This window comes from Dromiciops gliroides, chromosome 3, assembly GCF_019393635.1.
Source record: "Dromiciops gliroides isolate mDroGli1 chromosome 3, mDroGli1.pri, whole genome shotgun sequence".
NCBI classification, from domain to species: domain Eukaryota; kingdom Metazoa; phylum Chordata; class Mammalia; order Microbiotheria; family Microbiotheriidae; genus Dromiciops; species Dromiciops gliroides.
Genome location: NC_057863.1, coordinates 669630880 through 669652157, shown reverse-complemented (window position 1 = coordinate 669652157; position 21278 = coordinate 669630880). Strand labels below are relative to the sequence as shown.

Sequence of the window (21278 nt, the reverse complement as noted above, 5' to 3'; positions counted from 1 at the left end):
CATTTAAATTACCTTAACTGCATGAAGTATCATAGCCTTTTATCAGTCACTCCTTATAAGTGACAATTGATTCTTCTCTTCCTATGAGCATATGCATCATTAATAATTATGACTAACATTTATATAGCACTTTAAAGCACTCTACACATATCTCATTTGATCCCCTCAACAGCCCCGAGATGTTCTATTATTTCCATTTTACAGTTGAAGAAAGTGAGGCAAACTGGTTTAAGTGACTTGTCCCTGATCACATTACAAGTGTCTGAGGCCAGATTCGAACTCAGCGCTTCCTGACTACAGGCCCTCTGCTCTATCCACTTTGTTACCCAGCTGCCATTTCCCTAGTTGTTTTATCTCCTTTATAATATTGTATAAAAGTCTTTCTAGATGTCTGATAATAAGATTTTTGCTTCTGAGAAAAGCATTTCCCCAATGAAGACATTCATTCTATCCATTATGAGTTTTTTGATCAGGAAAGGCTGTGATTTCTGGGGAAAGGTCTTCCCAAATTCATTACACTCATAAAATTTCTCATCTAAACACAACATTCCCTGATGTTGTTTAAGATGAGAGGTGTGGTGGAAAGTTTCCCACAATCACCAGAATCCTTTTTTCTCTACTGTGAATTTTCTGATGTTGAGTATGTTCTGAACTCTGATGAAGGCCCTCCACATTCACTGAATTGGTGAGTTTTCTCTCCACTGTGAATCTTCTGATACTCATTAAGATTTTGTTTTCTCTCAAATGGCCTTTTCATAATCACCATGCAGATGTTTCTTCCCTTTCTGAGGCTAAGAAGGTTGACCCTGGAAGAAGGCCTTCCCACCTTCATAATGCTTCTTTCCAGTGTGAATCTCCTGATGTGGATTAAATTTTAAACCCTGGTTGAAAAGCCTCTTCCATTCATTACATTTAAGACATTAAGACATTTCTCTCTAATGTTCAGTCTTTAAAAATTCTTCCCATATTCAATACACTGGTAAATCTTCTAATACTCTGCTACTCATTTCATTTTTTACTTTCTCAGAAGTTCTTGGCATAAATATTATGTTGATAATGTTTCTCTCCACTATAAATTTTCTGATGATGAGAAAGTTGTGTGCTTTGGCTGGACTTCCCACCTGTTTTAGGGGGACTTTCTCCAGTATAGATGCCCTAAGGTAAAGTAAGCCTTGATGTCCTCAAATGGAAAGTCTTTGCACATGAATGGCTGTTCTGTATATAAGATGGAGAATAAGTTGTTAACTCTTCCGGAAAGGCCTTCTAGATTAATTTCCTTTATAAGATTTCTCTTTAAGGTGACATTTCTGATGTCGAGTACGTTGTGTCCTCACACTGAAGGCCTTTCCACATTCTTTACATTCATAAGGTTTTTCTCCTGTATGAGTTCGCTGATGCTGAGTAAGGTGTGAGCTCTGGCGAAAGGCCTTCCCACATTTTTGGCATTCATAAGGTTTTGCTCCAGTATGAACTCTCTGATGCCGAATAAGTGCTGAGCTCTCCAGGAAAGTCTTCCCACATTCTTTACATTCATAAGGCTTTTCTCCTGTATGAATTCTCTGGTGTCTAGTGAGTTGTGTCTTCAGACGGAAAGCCTTTTCACATTTGTCACACTCATAAGGTTTCTCTCCACTGTGAATTCTCTGATGTACAATAAGTTGTTTGCTCTCATTGAAGGCTTTCTCACATTCGTTGCATTCATAGGGTCTCTCTCCAGTGTGAATTCTCTGATGCACAGTAAGTTGTGCACTCCGGCCAAAGGTCTTCTCACATTTATTACATTTGTAAGGTTTCTCTTCAGTATGAATTATCTGATGCTGAACAAGTTGTTTCCTAAGGCGAAAGGCCTTCCCACATTCACAACATTCAAAAGGTTTATCTCCAACATGAAGTTTTTGATGATGAATGAGATCCGGCCTCTGGTGAAAGCTCTTTTCACATTTATTACATCCGTAAGGTTTATCTAGATGTTGAATTCTCTGACATGCAGGGAATTCTGAATTCTCACAGGCCTTCCTACATTCATTCCACTGAGAAGGTTTCTCTCCAGTATGTGTTTTCTGATGTTTCTTTAAATTGAATTCCTTGCCAATGGATTCCATACATTTGGAAGGTTTTTCTCCTGCGTGGACTCTCTGAGGTTCAGTAAAGTATTTGCACTCATGGACAGTCTTCTCATTTTCATTGGATTCATAAGGTTTCTTTCTTTTATGAATTCTTTGATGTCGAACAAGTGCTGAGCTCTCAAGGAAAGTCTTCTCACATTCCTTACATTTATAACACTTTTCTCCAATATGAATTTTATGATGTCGAATAAGGTCTGAGCTTTGGTGAAAGCCCTTCCCACATTTAATACATTCATAAGGTTTTTCTCCAGTATGAATTCTCAGATGTCGAATAAGTTGCGAGTTCTGGCGGAATACCTTCCCACATTTGTTGCATCCAAAAGGTTTTTCTCCAGTATGAATTCTTTGATGCACAATAAATTTGGATTTCTCCAGGAAGGACTTCCCACATTCATTACATTCATAAAGTTTTCTTCCAGGACGAATTTTCTGATGTTGGGCAAGCTGTTTGTAGTCTAGGAATGTTGTCCCACAGTCATTACATCGATAACGTTTCTCTGACGTACAAACTTTCTGCTGCTGAATAACTCTTTTACTCCCTGAAAGGAAGAACAAGGAAGGGAATGATTAGCCTGGTCTCTTTCCCTCCACTTCCCCAGGCCTTTGGCTACTCACAGGCTTTGTCACTTTTCTCCAGCCTGCTCTCTTGGGGTTGTGGGTGGAGCACAGCTCCCTTTGTCTTTGCATTAGGCTACTCAGTATATGTTGTGGAAAGATATGATGGCAGACAATGAAGACATGTAAATAAACATGGATTCAAGATTAAATGATTTCCCAGGACAGTATTAGAAGGATGAATGTTTTGATTTATGAACAAGGCCTTGCTATAGTATAAGTGGCTGACATCTGAATGAATTAAGGAAATGGAAGATAAGAGCTACAGAGAGTGAATGGCTTTTCAACTTGCAGATACATTCCTTTTATTGGGGGGAGGGGAGAGGATAAGAAGGAAGGAAGGAGGAATACATGGACATGGGGTTGTGGGGACATGGGCAAGGAGAGACAGAGTCACCAGATGAGCAGACTAAAGAAGGAGAAGGGGAACTGCTGGGCGATGAGCAAGCAATGATGCAGACAGGGTGGACTCATCACCTCACAGAGCAGGAGCCTCCTGGTAGGGGCCGCATCTTCTTCCTTCCCCTCCTATTGTCCAGCACAAGGCTGCTGAACACACCTCCCTACAATCTCAGTGATGCCATGACAGGACCCCGCTGAACGGTTGTCTCTCCAGCATCCTCTCCATCCTGAGGCAGGTACCCAACAGCTCCCTGGCTTCCCCCAAACGAGCCCTCCTCACTTTCCACTCCAAGAGAAGGGTCACTTCTCCAGCTGGCCTAGAAGGCCTGGCCCTCTGCCCGTGCCACCTCCCTTCAGGCACCCTCAGGTCATAGTCACTTTCCTGGCACCGGGTCATGCTTTTTAATTACATTTAGCTTCCAGTGTGCGAATCTCCAGTTCTTTCTTTAAAGAAAGGCGGCCGGCCCTTTAGCTCGGTGGCACCCAGGTGGGAGGCTTCCCGTTTACACTGGCCCTGGATTCCAGCCCATCATATTCTTCTTGGATCCTGACTCTGTCACCCCACAGGCCCACTCTTCTTTCTAGATCTGAGAACTCTGCAAAGTTATCCCTCCTACTGTGGAACATTTATCATAATTGTGGAGAAGAGGGAAATTCTTATCCATTCAACAGATAGAAGAAATTCTAGGAGACAAAGAAGATGAATTAGATTATAGCAAACTGAAGAGGTTCTATACGACAAAAGGCATGGCATCCAGGATAAAAGGGGAAGAAATAGATACAATGAAAACATTGTTACCTTACACATTTCTGCTAAAAATCTGATTTCCAGACTTCATGGTAATTGAATCGAATTTTTTTTTTAAAGTGAGGCAATTGGGCTTAAGTGACTTGCCCAGAGTCACACAGCTAGTAAGTTTTAAGTGTCTGAGGCCAGATTTGAACTCAGGTCCTCCTGAATCCAGGGCCTGTACTCTATCCACTGTACCACCTAGCTGCCCAATTGAATTGAATTTTAAGAGTCCAAACTCCAAAAACTTAAATGGTCAAAGCAGGCATTACAAATTATCAATAACAATCTGAAACATGAGTCAAACTTTTGAATGATCAGAGAAGTTAGAAGAAAAACAATTCTGAGTTTCCACATGTGATGAAATAATGAGGTTTAGCAGATACTCAAAGACCCACCTGGAGATTAATCTAGACTGATTGAATCAAGTGAGAGTGATTAACTGCTGATTAGCCTACTTCAAGTTAACTGGACTGTAATCACACCTTGAGAACACCTTCAGAACCAATGGATTTGATGATGCCAACCAATCAGCTTGAAGCAGCGTGTAAGGACCGCCTCTGTTCCAGACCTATAAAAAGCTTCCACAATCAGCTTGCTGGAGAGAGTTCCTGATTAAAGCAGGCTTGTGGAGGAGGACCTGAGGAAGAACCCAACCAGGCTGGAACTCTAGGCTAAATAGGCTTTTTTCTTAACTTTCTGAACTCCATGAGAACATCTGTATGCTTTAATAAATGTTTAATGCCCAAGGACTGGTGCTAAAGCTTCTAATTTAAGGCGACCACAATTTAGATTTTAAACATCACACACAACATGCTGATAAGATGAATAACAACAGTTAAAAATGATAAACTTGTAGATGGGCCTATCAAGAAGCAGGCACAGTCAATTCTACTGATGACAGCATTGTGAACGGGCAAAATTTTGAAAAGCAACATGTCAATATATGGCTGGTGCTTTAAAACTGACCATGCCACGATTCGGCTCCTACAAGTACATCCTACAAGTGTCCAAGGAAACCAAGACCTAGGGGGCAGCTAGGTGGCACAGTGGATAGAGCACTGGCCCTGGATTCAGGAGGACCTGAGTTCAGATCCGGCCTCAGACACTTGACACTTACTAGCTGTGTGACTCTGGGCAAGTCACTTAACCCTCATTGCTCCGTCCAAAAAAAAAGGAAACCAAGACCTCTCTCTCTCCAGAGGTATTCATAGCAGCCCTATGTGAAATGGTAAAATGAGGGTACAAAATCTGAGTCCCATAATGGGGCTACAACTGGAACAAGTTTGGGCAGATGAACCCAGAGCTCTGAGGGCCCAGCCATTAAGCAGGGAAAATGGGATGAAGGGGAAATGGAATGAAGTGACTCAGGTTGAAGAAAGGAGGATGAAGATGACAAGACAGTTTTTTAAATAGTAGCAACATCTGTCTTCAAAATACACAGGAAACATCAGAAGGGGGTACAGAAGCAGGAAGGGTATTTACAAATTGTTTTAGGGTAAGACACTCATTAAAAGAGAATGAAGGCAGGGGCAGCTAGGTGGCACAGTGGATAAAGCACCAGTCCTGGACTCAGGAGGACCTGAGTTCAAATCTGGTCTCAGACACTTGACACTGACAGTTGTGTGACCTTAGGCAAGTCACTTAACCCTCAGTGCCCCCCCCCAAAAAAAAGAGATTGAATGGATGCAGGTGGAACATGAGGATAGCTGCTAAAGACATGGTAATGCCAAGGAAAAGCAGAAAAGGAAACCCTGTGTCCTTGACCGAGGGACATCCGAGGTGACAGCTGCACCAGGATCGCTTACACTCAACGAGACGAAGCTGTAGGAAGGCACCTTGGCGCTTGCCCATGATGCTGGGGTTGCTGCGAGGACGACTGACAGAGCTGCTTCGTCTCCCAAACTCACCTGGAGAGGTGCTTGTGGGGCGGCCTCCCTCTGGTGTCCAAGCTGCTTCCCCTCGCTCCAGCTGGGACATCACATCTGGATTAGAGACTGTGAATCCTGCTCAGGGGAAATGGAGATGCTGGGAATAGAAGGAAGACAGCCCTCCCTACTCTAGGCAGAGGGGTGGGCCTGTGCACCCACCGGAGGCTGCTTATGCTGTGGGGGCTGCTGGTTGCTTGGCTTTGTTTAACCCTGTTCCCCATGGGAGTTCAATGGGACTGGGGCGGGATGGTGTTCAGCAACAGAGGGTGGCATCTTTAAAAAGCATGTGCAAAAACATAGGGAAAGAATTCAGCCACAGTCCCCTCTCTGTGGAGGGGAAGGAGGCCTGCCAGGGAGACCCGAGGCTGCCAAAGGATGCTCTACGTTGTCTGGCTAGGAAACACAGGGGAGTGGCTTCAGAGCTGACACGGTAAGCTACGGACCCTGGGAGGCTAAGGGAGAATTTTGAACCCACAGCACCAGTGAGGGAGGGAGGCACATGCTCACAGACAAGTCTGAGTTCCAGTTTCCAGTGGTGCTAAGCAGGACTCGACCCCTTATGACGAGGCTCTTGGTGACAAGGCGAGGTCAAACAATCCGTGTTCAAAGCTCAAGATGCCTGCCCCCAAATACTCACTGAGGGAGGAGGCACAGAGCCAGGTTCAGACAGGGGACAGCCATCCTTACCCAGGTAGACCATGTTCTTATAGTTCTCCAGCATCACATCCTTGTATAACTCTTTCTGAGCCTGGGTTAGGCTTCGCCACTCCTCCCCAGTGAATTCCACGGACACGTCCTGGAGTGTGACTGATACCTGAAACACCCAAACATCTGTATTTACCCAGGAATCCTCCCACCTCTAGACCTGGGAAGAGAACTCTGCAGGAGTACAGGGTGCAGGGCTCACGGTGGGTGAATGAATGAATGAATGAATGAATGAAAAAGTGCTTATTGAGCGCTTACTGTGTGCCTGGTTCTGCATTAATATACAGTGGGGATACAAAGAGAAAAAGAGCAGGACAGTCGCTGCCACCAGAAGGGGGAATCCCATGTAGAGGGGGACCGGCTGGACCTGCCCTCCCCCATAGTGCTGGGAGAGGTAGAAGGGATGGAGAGGCCCCTGGCAGGGAGGGCAGCCAGGAGATGGCTGGGAAAGTACTGCTGGGCCTGCTAGGAAAGGAGCTACGGGTGTCGGGGAGCAGGAGCTCATGGATGAGGATGGCTGTCCCAGGTACCCGCTGAGGAGCTGCCCCAAGGGTGGGCAGCTGGAGGTCAGGCGGTTGGGCAGATGGCCATATGCTTCTGAGAATGTCCTGGGTGGTCAACGTTGTCCTAGATTCGAATCCCTCAACAAGGCGAGGCTGTTAACAGTTCAGAGGGACAAACTCTGGTTTTGGTCATCCCCCACCTGAGATTTCCTCAATGGAAGGAACTTGTGGTGGCACCTCCCACCCGTGCTGGTGACTCATCTGATGACTGACAGGCTGAGGGTCATCTGGGGCTCTGAGCAGTGATCCAGCCGGGCTTACAGTCTCCCGGCCCCTGACTGTAAGCCTGACCTTAGAAACGAAGGACAATCAAGCTCCGTGAGGGAGGTCCCGTTTTGTAGATGGGAAAACTGAGTCTGAATTCAGTGTCAGACTCATGCAGAGACACATTTCTGCACTCTAGGTTATCAGAGGCAATGAAGGATTGCGTCACTGTGAACGAGCGACTGAATGACATTTATTAAGTGATTACTTTGTACCAAAGACTGGGCTGAGCTACCAGAGGTTTTTTCCTATGCCAATAATAAATTGCTAAGTTGGAACTTTGTAGAAATAGTTAAAATATTAGTAATATTCATTTGGAGAAATATGACAATACCACCAAAATGAATTTATTTATTTGGCACGATTTACCAGTTTATTACTAAGCGGTTATTTTATAGAGCTAGAAAAAAGAATAACAAATTGATCTGAAGAAGATAAGATTAAGGAACTCAAGAGAAATATTGAAAAAAAGTGGGAAGGAAAGGGGATCTCAAACTATACTATGAAGCAACCATCATCCAAATGGAGAGGTTGGTCAGCAGAACAGATCAAGCACACTACCTATGGAAGAAGTGAAGAGAAGAGCATAGAATCTGATGAACCCCCAAGCCCCGATGACCAGGGGCAATAGAAAACGCTGAGAAAACTGGCAAGCAATGTGGCCCAAATGAGGCACAGACCAGCATCTCCCACCAGCTACCAAGAAAGAGAAGTTCTTTGGGGTCCATGATGTGTCTATAAAGGCTCACATCAAAAACAAGGGAAAAGAGGAAGGCAGAAAATGTCTGTTTCGCGGCTACAGAAAGAAGACTTGGGACCACACGACAAAGACAACATGGGCCTCCGGACGCCTGAAAATTGCAGAGCTTGTGCACAAACCAAACTAACCAAGTTCAAATGCAAAAGGAACTGGGAGGGCACATTGGTAGGAAGCTCCTCCAAGCGACTCGGTAGGAAGCGAAAGGCTTCATTTCCAAGACATAAAAGGAACGGATCCCAATCCACCCTTCAACAGATCAAGGGCCAAAGGATGTGAAGAAGCAGTTTTCAAGGAAGAAACCCGAGCTATCAACAACGGTATAAAAATAGCCCAAACCACTATCTATCTATCTATCTATCTATCTATCTATCTATCTATCTATCTATCTATCTATCTATCTATCTATCTATCTATCTATCTATCTATTTATTTTTTTGGTGAGGCAATTGGGGTTAAGTGACTTGCCCAGGGTCACACAGCTAGTAAGTGTTAAGTGTCTGAGGCCGGATTTGAACTCAGGTACTCCTGACTCCAGGGCCAGTGCTCTATCCACTGCGCCATCTAGCTGCCCCCCAAACCACTATTTATTAAAGAAACACGAAGCACTTCTGCGGTTCCGACTCAGGCATCAGGTGACCAAAAAGGAAGATGACAATCGGTGGACGGAAAAACAGATTCACCATTGGGGAAGCTGTGAAGCGGTCCAGCTGTTCCAGTGAGCAACATGGACTGTGCGCCAAGGCGTGGCACTGTTTCTGCCAGGGTAACGCTGCTAGGCCTGTGCCCCAAAGGGATCAAAGAAAGTGGGGAATCCCTACAGCTCTTCTTTAGTCTTGGTAAAGACAGGAAGTCAAGGGAGCACCTGCCAACTGGGAAAGGTCTAAACAAACTGTGGTCTATGAACATGACGTAAAGAGGCTGTGCTGTGAGCAATGATCAAAGGGACACTCAGAGGAAGCTGGGGAGGGAGAGGAGGGGCAGGGAAGTCATTTGTGAAGTGCCCACCGAGTGCCGGGCACTGTGCTAAGCGCTGCAGCAACTCTGGGAAGTGGCGGCTGCCATCCATTTTACAGTTGAGGAAACCGTGGCAGGCAGAGGGGGGGGGGGCGGCAGTTGATCAGTGTTTGGTCTCGGGTCTTCCTGACTCCAGGCCTGGCACTCTGTGCCTGGTGGCACCCCGGGTGACATTTGGGACGGAGCAGCTACACTCTAGACACAGACCCTGGGGAAGGACTGGGGAGCGCCTCCCTGTGGCCCTCTTATGGTCTTGGCTCCCCTGGCCCCAAACATACCCAGGGGCCGGTCTCTCTCCTCTTCTCTCACCAACTCGGGGAGGGCGTCTACGATGGGTGAGCCATCTCCTCCCTCCCGCTTAGCTCTCGTGGGCCCCAGCGTCTCCTCCCACCCACACTGCCCTCTCCAAAGGCCCCAGGAGGCCCCTTCTCCTGGACCTCTCCGGCCCTGGACGATGGTGACTAGCCTCCTCTCCAGCTGTTCAGGACACCTGGGCTCGCCCGCTTCTCCTCCTTCCTGTCTGACAGGGGGGGTGGACCCTCCTCCAGGCCATGCCCTCTAACCACAGGGGCCCCTCAGGCTCTGTCCTAGGCCTCTGCCCAGCTTCCCTGGGGGATCTCATCAGCCCCCATGGATCCAGCGACCATCTCTCTGCCGGTGACTCTTCAATCTACTCATCCAGGGCTAACCTCTCTTGGAGGCAGAAGCACACACAGCACTAGGACTGAGTCAGGAAAGCCCGAGTTCAAATCCAGCCTCGGACCCTTCCTAGCTGGGGGTGTCTCTGTTTGCCTCAGTTTCCTCAAGTGTCAAACGACAGGATTGTTGGGAGGATCAAATGAGGGAGCATTTGTTAAGAGCACAGTGCCCGGAATGAAGCGGGCACTATCGAGATGTTTGTATATCCCTGCTAGGGGGCAGCGAGGTGGTGCAGAGGATAAAGCACCGGCCCTGGCCTCAGACACTTGACACTTTCTAGCTGTGTGACCCTGGGCAAGTCACTTAACTCTCACTGCCCCACATATATATCCCTGCTGCTGACCTCTAGTCTGTCTGTGACCTACTGAGTGTCCCAAGGGCATCTAAAACCAAACTCGGGATCTGCCCCCTGAACCCCGCCCCCTCCCATCTTCTGTATCCTCCCACTGCTCCGGGTGCGTCACTTTGGGGTCACCCTCCATGCCAAGCCGGTGCCAAGCCCCCCCTCCTCATGCTGGGGAGGCTGCAATGGCTGCTGGGGGCCTGCCTGCCCGGTCTCTGCCCATTCCAGTCTATCTTCCCCCACTCAGCCTCTGAGTGAGCTGCTCCATCACCCCCCGACTCAGAGAAATGCCTCTGAGATGGAACCCAAGCCCACAAAGGCTGGCTCCCCTCCCAGGCTTCCTAGGCCTCCCTCCAGCCCTTCTGCACACAAGGTACCCCACCTACCAGGCAGAAGCCTTTAGGCCGGCGGACTCCGGACTAGATGCTCTTTCTCCTCACCTCGGCTCCCACGGCCCCAGGCACTTCCTTACCCCCCCTCAATGGCTGGACCTTCCCTCAGACATCGGCTCCCTGTCCCTGCTGTGACTCTCATCTGCACCTCCCCCATGACACTGTGAGGTCCTTTGCCCCTCTTTGTAACCCCAGCCCCATGGCCAGCATACAGTAAGAGCTTAATAAATGCCTCCCGGCTCCCAAGCCTAGTCTGGGTCCACCCCACGACCTGGGCCTTTCCCTAGGTTCTCTCCATTGACACAGGATCTTTCTCAGGTGCCCACGGGAGGACCTCCTTTCTGCACCGTGCCAAGGTGCAGGATGGGGACAGCAGAGACTGCTCAGCCTGGAGTCAGCGTGTTCCCCCTGAGTCCAGGACTGGCCCAGGCTGAGGGGCCTGGGGTGGAGGGAGAGGGAAAGTGAGGTGGGGGGGGGCGCTGAGAGAGCTGCCCGAGGAATCCCAGAACCCTACATGCATCGATCTAGGAAAGCTGAGCTGGCTGGACCAGCCACCCTGCAGGGGCCAAACCACAGTGCCCACCCTCAAGGGGCTTACGGTCAATCAGGAAGCAGCGCAGAATAAACAAGCACAGAGAAGAAGGGATGAGCTCTCAGCTCCATTTTCTCCCATTCAGAGGGTCCCAGGATGGGGGAGGGAAGGACGCTGCAAAGCAGGCTCTCACTCACCTTGGGGGCCTGGGCTACCAGCCGCACAGGGGCCATGCTCCTCCCCGGCTGCTCCCACCTGCTGTGCAAGGACAGAGGGGTCCTCAAGATGCAGACCTGGGAAGGAGAAGGGAAGCATGACAAGCTGGCCCAGGGCCCCAAGCACCGCAAACACCCTTCAGTGCCCCCCTGCTGCTGAGGGGATGGGGGAAGCTCAGGATACTGCAAGGAGGCAAGTCAGCCCCCCAAATAGGGACCTACTGTGTGAGACCCTGGGCGGAGGGAACAACTGATCAAGGAGCAAGAAGGAGAGCTCCCAGAAGGCTTCTGGGAGGAGGTGGCCCAAGAGGGCCCTCAGGGACGGTCCTGCCCAGTCTTCATCTGTCAGGTTTGAGCGGCATTCACGGGGAGCTCACTGGGTACGTCCTCCCACGTGACCAGAGTGAGAAGTCCAGGATCCCTCCAAGACTGTGCGGCCGGAGGAGTGGGAGAACAGGGGTGCCCCCTGCCCTAGGCCCAGCTCATCTACAGCTGTCCCCCCCCCCCATCGCTCTGGAGTCTGCACAGGAGTGGGTGTGGAGGAGGAATAGGAGCCGGAAATCCTCGAGGCTGAACACACTTCCACTGGTCAGCAGCCCCATCCGGGGATTCCCAGACCCCCCCCTTCTCCTTTCCTACCCTTGGCTCCCTGTGGTGCCTTGCCCCACCCCCCTCCCATCCTCTGGCCCTTTCCTCCGGATGCCCTCCGCACTGCTGGGAGGGGGGAGTCGGGGTGTCTCTTGTTCTTTGGGACCCTTTCCCCATTCTCCTGCCACCACCACTCAGTAGCCTCTTCTCCAAGGAGGGTCACTCCAATCTGGGCTGATGTCTAGGGGACACTCCCCTGGCTTCCCCTGGGTGGCTCACAGCCTCACCTTAAGGGACTTCACCCTCCCCGCCATGATTCCACACTGACCCTGATGATTCCCCTTGGTCTCTTCCCCCCCCTCCCTCCCCGTCTCAGACACGCCCTTAGCTGGTACAATCTGCTGTCATCACCCCTCCCTAAGGTGCCTAGAGTGCCAGCACCCTCCCAGGCAATCCCCCTCCCCAGTTTCTGGTGCGTCCCTCCCACTGCCTGCCTGCCCTGCAGCACAGGTCTCACCTCCTCACCCCGCCCCGACCCCGCCTCTCTCTGCACCCCAGGTCTGGTCGCCTTGTCCCCAGGGTCCAGAGCGCTCTCCCGGCCTCTCCTTCGTCAGTCCCGCTTAGATGCTGCCTCCCCTAAGAAGCCTTCTTGAACCCCTTCCCTCTGGGGTCATCTCCAAGCTTTCTGCAGGGGACTGTGAGCTCCCAGACCCGGGACTGTCCTCTTGGCTTCCTCCTGTGGGGGCCCCATTGGTCCTGAATGAATGAATGCCTGGCCACGGCTAGCCCCTGGGCCCAGGAGAGCCGTTTAACCTCCTCGCATCCCAGGATGGGGCAGCGTCCCCTGGGCCGTGGCTCTGGTGACCCCCACCCCTGCAGAGAGGGGACAGCCGTCTCCTCCACTGGGGGAGTGGGAGGCGGGGGGCGGCAGCATGGGGAGGGAGGGGGTGGGTGGTAGCATGGGGGGGGGAGAGAAATTAGGGTTGGGGAGCGGCAGCACGGCCCACGTGGCGCCGGGCCTCCAGGACCACAGCTGGGTGCCCAAGGCTGCAGCCTCCCATCTTCTGCACCCACTGGGCCTGGGGCCTGGGGCTTTGCCCCAGGAAGGGGTCTTGAACCAGGCTGCAGAAGACGTCCAGGGAGAGAGGCCCGCTTTGCCCGGGGGCCTGCGCCTTCCCGCGGACGGTGCTGGCCGCTCTTGCTCCGCTTGGTGCCCCCAGAATTCTTGGGGCACAGCTGTTAGGCCCCTCAGCATGGGCCTTCAAGGCCCTCAGTGCAGTACATGACTGGGCCAAGGCGGCCTCCCCACTGCGCAGCACCTCCAGCCTCCAGGCCTTTGCCTAGGCCGTGCCCGCCCCGAGGGAGTCTCATTCCCCCAGGGCTTACTCCTTAATGGGCGGGGTCCCCAGGAGGCCCTTACCTTGGGAAGAAGAAAAGGCGAGGAACCCAACACTCACAGTCTGCTGAGCGAAAGAGGGCGGGATGAAGCCGGGGCGAGCTGATTGGCTCCAAGCCTGCGCCGCGCCCCCAAGCCTGGCCAATGGGCGCGGGGGATTACTGCACACGCGCCAGCCTCCCCGCCCAGCGCCCAAACCCTCCCAGTCGTCTGTGGTTCCTAGGAGGTTCCCAGACCCTTGGCAGGGAGGCCACAGCCAACGCCCACCTCTGGTTCCCACTCACCTTGGCCTTGGGTGCACTGCACTTCTCTGCCTTCGGGGCAACTGAGGGCAGAGCCAGCTGCCACGTGGAGGAAAAGCAACTGGACCTGCTCCACCCAACGACCAAGGCCTTCTGGGAAACGTAGTCTAGTGGCCAGGGCCTCCTCCTCTTTCCCCTCCCCCTCCTTCCCCCCTCTTATCTCCCCCCCTCTTCCTCTTTCCCTCTCCCCGCCCCAGCATCCCAGCCATGGATAAGTGAGAGTGCAGGGCATGCATGGAAAGATAGAGCCTGGGAAGGCTGAGAGCTTCTGGCCCTTGTGTCTGCTTCCTCTCCATGGGCTGTGAACAGAAGCAAATCCCTCAAGATACACCCTTGATTTTGACCTTGACCTTGGTGTTGAGCCCATCCCAAGCCAACGTGGTTTGGTCCCTGCTGGACCTTTGGTCTGGACCCTAGGGAAGGCAGCCTCTGGATTCCTTGCCTAGAGGGAATTAGTAATGGTCTCTTCTCCTGGAGTTCTCTGTAGCCTTTGACATGGTGGGTCACTCTCTCCCTCCTTAATACTCTCTTCTCTCTAGGCTTTTGAGACACAGCCAGCTCCAACCCTAACCTAACCCTCTGACTAGCCCTGCAATTGATCCGGCCACCACTCCTCTGTCTCCTCTGCCCAATCGTCCTCTAGACCACACCCTCTGACCATAGGTGTCCTCAGGGCTCTCTCCTGGGCCCCCTTTTCTTCTTGCTCAAATAATGATTCTCAAATCTACCTTTCCTGCCTCAGTTTCTCTGTTGACCTCCAGTCTTAAATCTCCAATTGCTTTCCAGACATCTCTGGATGCCCAGTAGACATGCTAAACTCAATTAATCTAAAATAGAATTCATTATCTTTCCCCTCAAGTGAACCCCCTCACTTTCCCATTACTACAGACAGCCTTATCTGGGCTATTGAGCATTATTGCTGGACAGATTATTATGATGACTGTGTGACAGTATCCCCCAAGGTTCTCTCCTTGGGAGGATGGGGCAACTTATCACACTCTACTTCTCTCACTTCTCTCTTGCACCACTGAAGGATTGTCCATTGAATGACATTCGTATTTACATGTCCCAGTTCCTACTACCCAAGGATGGGTTAGTGTACCTGTCAGTTGGAGGCTCAGTATAGGAAGTGTACTGAGCCTTACAAAGCACTTTCACAGATGTGGTGTTGAAAGGGATGTCAAAGTTCATTTATTCCAACCCATCCTCCCTACAACATGGTGGTCCATGACTAGTGCTGATCCAGCTTTTGCTTGAAGACCTCTTGTAAACTCTAAGGTTTCAACTCATTTGCATAAGATTAAAAAACTGTCAAAAGACAAAAATTGCAAAGAGAGACCAGGAAAGATGATGGAGAGAAATCAGGAAATTACCTGACCTCTCCCTCCTGAGTTTCCCTCAAAAACAACATTAAATTAAGCCTCTGAATGGATTCTGAAATGACAGAACTTACAAAAAGACAGAGACATAATCTTCCAACTAGAGATAATTTAGAAGACTTCAGGAAAGGTTGGTCTCACTTGCACAAAAGGGGAGTGCAGAGCAGCTCAGGGCAGCACAGTGTGGCTCAGGGCAGTGCAGCACGAAGGATGCTCTTGGCCACTGCACAACATCTGAGGCCCTTGGTCCTGGCTCAGCAGGCCACTTGTGAGAGCCACCAGCACCAGTTGAGAAGAAAAACTACCACCTAAAGAACCACCCAAAGAACAGGTGTGTCTTGGCCAAGCCATCCCAGAGCAGGGAGGCCTCAGAGCAGAACTCCAGTGACCCAGCTCCTATCCCCCAGCACAAGAAGCTTGCAACAGTGGCCCCTGTGCCCTAGGAGCAGACCTCAACTTTAAAGGTAAAAAAAATGTAAGCCACAATATGAGTAAGAAACAGAAAAGGACCCTTACCATTGAGAGCTTCTGTGTTGACAGGGGAGACCAAAATATAAATTGAGATGAGGACAATATCCTCAAAATGGCTACATGTGAAGCCTCAAGGTGAAAGATGAATTGGTCTCAAGACCAAAAAGCCTTCTTGGAAGAGCTCAAAAAGGATTTTAAACATCAAATGAGAGAAGTGGAAGAAAAAATGGGAAAAGAAATGAGAGAAATGAAAGTTACACAGGAAAATTATATAAAAAGAATCAACAGCTTGGAAAAGGAAGCAGAAAAATGAAGAAAACAATTCCTTAAAAAATATAATTGGCCAAATGGATTACAATTGGTCAAATGGGGAAAATAATTGGTCAAATGGAAAAGGAAGTAAAAAAATTTACTGAAGAAAATAATGCCTTAAAAATTTGAATTGGATAGATGGAAGCTAATGACTCCATGAGACACCAGGAATCAGTCAAACAGAATAAAAAAAATAGAAGAACACGTGAAATACCTCATTAGAAAGACAACTGACCTGGAAAATAGACCCAGGAGAGATAATTTGAGAATTATTGGACTACCTGAAAGCCATGATCAGAAAAAGAGTCTAGATACCATATTCCAGGAAATTATCAAGGAGAACTGCCCTAATATTATAGAATCAAAGGATAGAATAGTCATTGAAAGAATCTGCTGATCACCTCCTGAAAGAGACCCCCAAAAGGAAAACTCCAAGGAAATACTGTAGCCAAATCAGAATTATCACGTGAAGGAGAAAACACTACAAGCAGCCAGAAATAAACAATTTAAATATCATGGAGCCACAGTCAGGATTGCATAGGACCTAGCAGCTTCAACATTAAAGGATCGCAAAGCTTGGAATATGATATTCTGGAAGGCAAAGGAGCTTTGATTACAACCAAGAATCAACTATCCAGCAAAACTGAGCATTCTTTTTCAGGGGAAAAGATGGCCACTTAGTGAAATAGGGGACTTCCAAGGTTTCCTGAAGAAAAGACCAGAACTGAACAGAAATTTGATCTTCAAATACAAGACTGAAGTATAAAAAGGTAAATGGGGGAAAAAATGTTATTCAATAAGGTTCCCTATGAGGGAAGATAATACTTTTAACTCTTGAGATCTGTATCTCTACTAGGGTATGGTTACTAAACAGACTTTGATGTGATGATATAAAGAAACTTAAGGGGCAGAATAAAAGGAGAATGGGGGGGGAAAGGAGGGGAGGTGGAATGGGGTTAATTACATCATATGAAGGGCATAAAACCTACTACAATAGAAAGAAGGGGTGCTCACTTTGGCAGCACATATACAATAGAAAGAAGGGAGGGGTGAGCATTGTTTGAACCTTAATCTCACCAGATTTGGTTTAAGAGGGAATAATTTATATACCCATTTGGATAAAGAAACTTAGTTTATTCTTTAAGGAAGTAAAAGGGTAAGGGGAAAGGGGTGGTACTGACAGAAAGGAGGGCAGAAGCAGGGGAGGAAAGCAGGGAGGAAAGAAAAGGGGGACTGATAAAAGGGAGGGCAGGTTGGGAGAAACAGGGGTCAGAAGCAAAACACTGGTGAAGAGGAATAGGGTGAAAGAATTTTTTAAGAGTACAAACAGGGAAAATAGGATGGAGGGAAATAGATAGTAATCATAACTGTGAATGTGAATGGGATGAACTGTCACATGAAATGGAAGCGAATAGTGGAGTGGATTAAAAACCAGAATCCTGGGGGCAGCTAGGTGGCACAGTGGATAAAGCACTGGCCCTGGATTCAGGAGTACCTGAGTTCAAATCTGGCCTCAGACATTTGACACTTACTAGCTGTGTGACCCTGGGCAAGTCACTTAACTCCCATTGCCCTGCAAAAAAAAAAAAAAAGATAAAAACCAAAATCCTAAGATATGTTGTTTACAACAAACACATTTGAAGCAGAGGAATACACACAGAGTAGAGGTAAAAGGTTGGAGCAGAATATATTTTGCTTCAGCTGATGTCAAAAAAGCAGGGGTAGCAATCCTTATCTCAGACAAAGCAAAAGCAAAATTAGATCTAATTAAAAGAGATAGAGAAGTAAACTGGATCTTGATAAAAGGCACCATGGATAATGAAGTAATATCAACACTAAACATATATGCACTAAGTGGTATAGCATCCAAATTCTTAGACAAGTTAAATGAGTTACAAGAGGAAACAGACAAAACTAAACTAGTGAGGGATCTGAATTTTCCCTCTCAGAACTAGATAAAATAAATAAGAAAGAAGTTAAAGAGGTAAACAGAATTTTAGAAAAGACAAAAATTGCAAGGGTTGGAGTGGCTATGGAAAGACAATCTCACTAAGGACCCATTAACAGAGCAGTAAATTGGTCCTATTATTCTGGAAAACAATTTGGAAGCAGATGAAGAAAGTCATTAAACTCTATATAACTTTAACCCCAAAGAGGTCACGGATAGAGGATACATGTATCCCATGTATACAAAAAATTGAAGATACTTTTGTGGTATCCAAGAACTAAAAACACATTAGATGTTCATTGACTAGTCATTAGCTGTATAAATTGTGGTATGTGAATATAATGGAATATTATTACACTATAAGAAATGCTGAATGTGAAAAATTCAGAGAAAAATGAACCAGGGATGAGGCAGCATTATGTTACCATACAGGTGATAATGAAGACCTCTCCTGAGGAGGTAGCAGTGGGAAATGTAAGAAGCTAAAATTAGCAAGCCTTGGGGTGCCCCGTATGGCTCCCTCCGCCCCCCTCCCTCCCCTGCAAGCCTTGGGCATGCCATGCCCCGGGTCCCTCCACCCAGCCGGGGGGTATGCATGGAAACCTCAAGCTCCTCCAGGCGTGCCCTGAACGAAGGCTCCATGCCCCAGCCAGCCTTGAGCTCAGCCCCTGGGGGTGCCAGTGAATTAGGTTGGGGTATGTGGGTGGTCAGCCCGAGTTTTCTGAGAGAGAAGGGTTTTTTTTTTTTTTTAAGAGGAGAGGGGATGGTAGACAGAGGCGAGTGACCGAGTAGAGAGGGGAGTGATGGGGAGGAGAGGAGAGGAAGCGCAGGCAGCGACTACAGGGCTAGGGAGAGGAGGGTGGCAGTGGCAGCAGCCAGCCACATCCACAGAGGGGGAGAGATCAAGAGTTCATGGTGGCAGGTAAGAGACGCACAAGGGGATAGAGAAGCAGCTGAGTCCGGTGTATCAAATTTATGGTCATATTTCCCATTTTTCTTTATGCTTATCTGTAAGTTTGTTCCACCTCAATAAGCTCTGGTTTTTGCTTTTTTTGAAAGGTGGCTTTTTAATCTTGTTTCTTATCAGTCTGGGAGAAGCCAGTGGGGAGGGGGCAGGCCCTAACAGATTGGTTGTCTGTACAGGGCTTAACAAACCTGGGGGATCTTTTTAAAAAAAACCCTTACAGATTGGAAGCTCCAGCCAGTTTACAGACTGGTGAGGCAGCTAGGAGCTTACAGAAACAACAGTAAAGATGTGAGTAGTAATATGGGGGTAAAATTGACAAGACGGGGGGCAGCTAGGTGGCGCAGTGGATAGAGCACCAGCCCTGGAGTCAGGAGTACCTGGGTTCAGATCCGGCCTCAGACACTTAACACTTGCTGTGTGACCCTGGGCAAGTCACTTGACCCCAATTGCCTCACTAAAACAAACAAACAAAACAAAACAAACAAAAAAATTGACAAGACTGGGAATGAGTGTGTGTGTGTGTGTGAAGAGCAAAAAAGGACCTTAGAGGCTTAGAACATGGGAGACTGGAAGAATGTCTGATAGACCCAGTGAAGTCACATGTCTTGAAGTCAGTAGGTCATCTGCGATAATTAAAGCCTTTGTAACTCCCTGCATTTGGGCCACTAAGATCACAGAGAGATGCACTAAACAGCTTCAGCTGTCACCTCTAAGAAAAGAGTCAAGGTTCCCCTTCTCCCAGAATTACAGGATGCCATATTCAGTAAGGCATCTCTCTCCTTCCTTTCATTAGCAGGAAGACCTCCACGTAAGTCACTCCAGCCATTGTTTTGTCAATTACACTTAATCTGATGGCCTTGGTATCCAGGGCAAAGTCTTGCCCATGGCCAGTCCAAACTTCAGGGATTAGACCCTCACTCCCTCATCCAGGTCACAGCCTTACTACACTTGCTTTTCAGAGCCTTGGTTCAGCTTTTATTTAACCCCAACATGTTCTTCCCTGCTAAGATGGCATTCTTGAGCCTCCTTGAGTGGGCTCCTCTTGCTGAAATCTACTCAGTCTGGGGTTCTAATATTTTCTATATTCCTTGAGATAAAATGCTGATGAGAAAGAATGCAAAAGAGCAGAAAATAAAGCAGGTGTCCATTGATTAGAAAATGGCTAGATAAACTGTAGCATATGAATGTGATAGAATATTGTATAGTAGCAAGTAACAGATATGAAGAATTTCCAGATGTTTATCCAGCCTTGGTCCCTTCACTGGGCTCCAATCCTACAATCATCAGCTGGCTATTGGACATTTCCAACCAAATGTCTCAGGCATTCCAAATGCAACATTTCCAAAAAAGTACTGTCTTTCCCTCCACCAAATCCTACCCTCTTCCAAACTTCTCTGTTTGTATCAAAGGCATCATCACCATGCTAATCACCCAGTCTATTTTAGTTCAAAGCCTCAGTATTTTCCTTTGCAACTCAGTCTCCCTCTTTCCCCCAACCAAATAAGGTTAAGTCTGCCATTAGATTTCAAATCAGTGTCCTTCATTTCACTCCCACAGCTACTTCCTTAGTTCAGGCATTCATCCCCTCTCTCCCAGATGACTGCAATAGTTCTAGACCATACCACTGCCCTGTTGAACAAGCTTCAACAGATCCCTATTGCCTCTAGAATAAAATATAGACTCCACAGTTCACAACCTACCTTCCTGTTTATCCTACCTTCCATTCTGGAGTCCAGCTTAAATGACCTTGCTGCTCCTCCTACAAGGTACCCTATCCTGTTTGTTTGGCTCTGTATTGGCTGAACTCCATGCCTAAAATGTTGTCCTTCTTCCGCTCTGCTTCTCAGAATCCTTGAAGAACTTCAAAGTTCAACTCCTCATCCTTGAGACCTTCCTCACTCCCCTCACCCCCAAAACTGCTGCCAAACTCTGGACACTTCCTTTGTATTTACGTGTACATATTTTGTATAGACTTAGCGTTTCCCCCAATAGATTGTAAGTGCCTCAAGGGAAGGGATTTATTAGTTTAGTCTTTGTATGCCCTGAGCATAGCACAGTGCCTGGCATACACTTAACTGATGCTTATTAATTGAATTCAGAAAAAACAAGGAAAGGTTGCTATAAACTAATGTAGAATGGAAACAGAACATACAAAGTGAATGCATTTATCCTAAAAGGAATGTGGGCACCAAGTAACTGAAAAACTAGGAAACCAATGAAGAGGATTTTGTGTAGGTACCATGTACTGCTGAGAAAAAGGTATACTTCTTTCTATTCCCATTCTATTTTTTTCCAGAATTTTATTCACTTCCTTAACTTCTTTTTTGTTTATTTTTTGGTTTGATTTGTAATGAAGAGCATTCTGGGTGTTTTTGCTGGCAAGTTTGTCCTTTACTTCTTACACTCTGAAAGGGCTGCAAGAAGTTCCTAACAGGGAGGATACAGGGAAAAGAAAAGGTGGGACAAGAGTAGAACCTTGGTAACTGTTCAATTTAAGGAATCAAGAAAAGATTATAGTCAGAAGAAAGAACAGAAAAGGGTCAGTTAAAGACCCAGGAGAACGA

The 21278-nt window shown here is 48.0% G+C and overlaps 1 protein-coding gene across 1 annotated transcript in view; it reads right to left on the bottom strand.

Moving 5' to 3' along the window:
• LOC122748489 (zinc finger protein 420-like) overlaps nucleotides 1-14828 on the bottom strand; it is a 41479-nt gene extending 26651 nt beyond the window's left edge. Inside the window, exons 1-6 of the mRNA XM_043994109.1 lie at nucleotides 14740-14828; nucleotides 13620-13704; nucleotides 11334-11429; nucleotides 6552-6678; nucleotides 5844-5939; nucleotides 1283-2665 (exon numbers count right to left, since the gene is read on the bottom strand). Coding sequence (XP_043850044.1) covers nucleotides 1283-2665; nucleotides 5844-5939; nucleotides 6552-6678; nucleotides 11334-11429; nucleotides 13620-13704; nucleotides 14740-14828 — 1876 coding nt within the window. The remainder of the gene's footprint in view (nucleotides 1-1282; nucleotides 2666-5843; nucleotides 5940-6551; nucleotides 6679-11333; nucleotides 11430-13619; nucleotides 13705-14739) is intronic.
• Between the last annotated feature and the right edge of the window lie 6450 nt (nucleotides 14829-21278).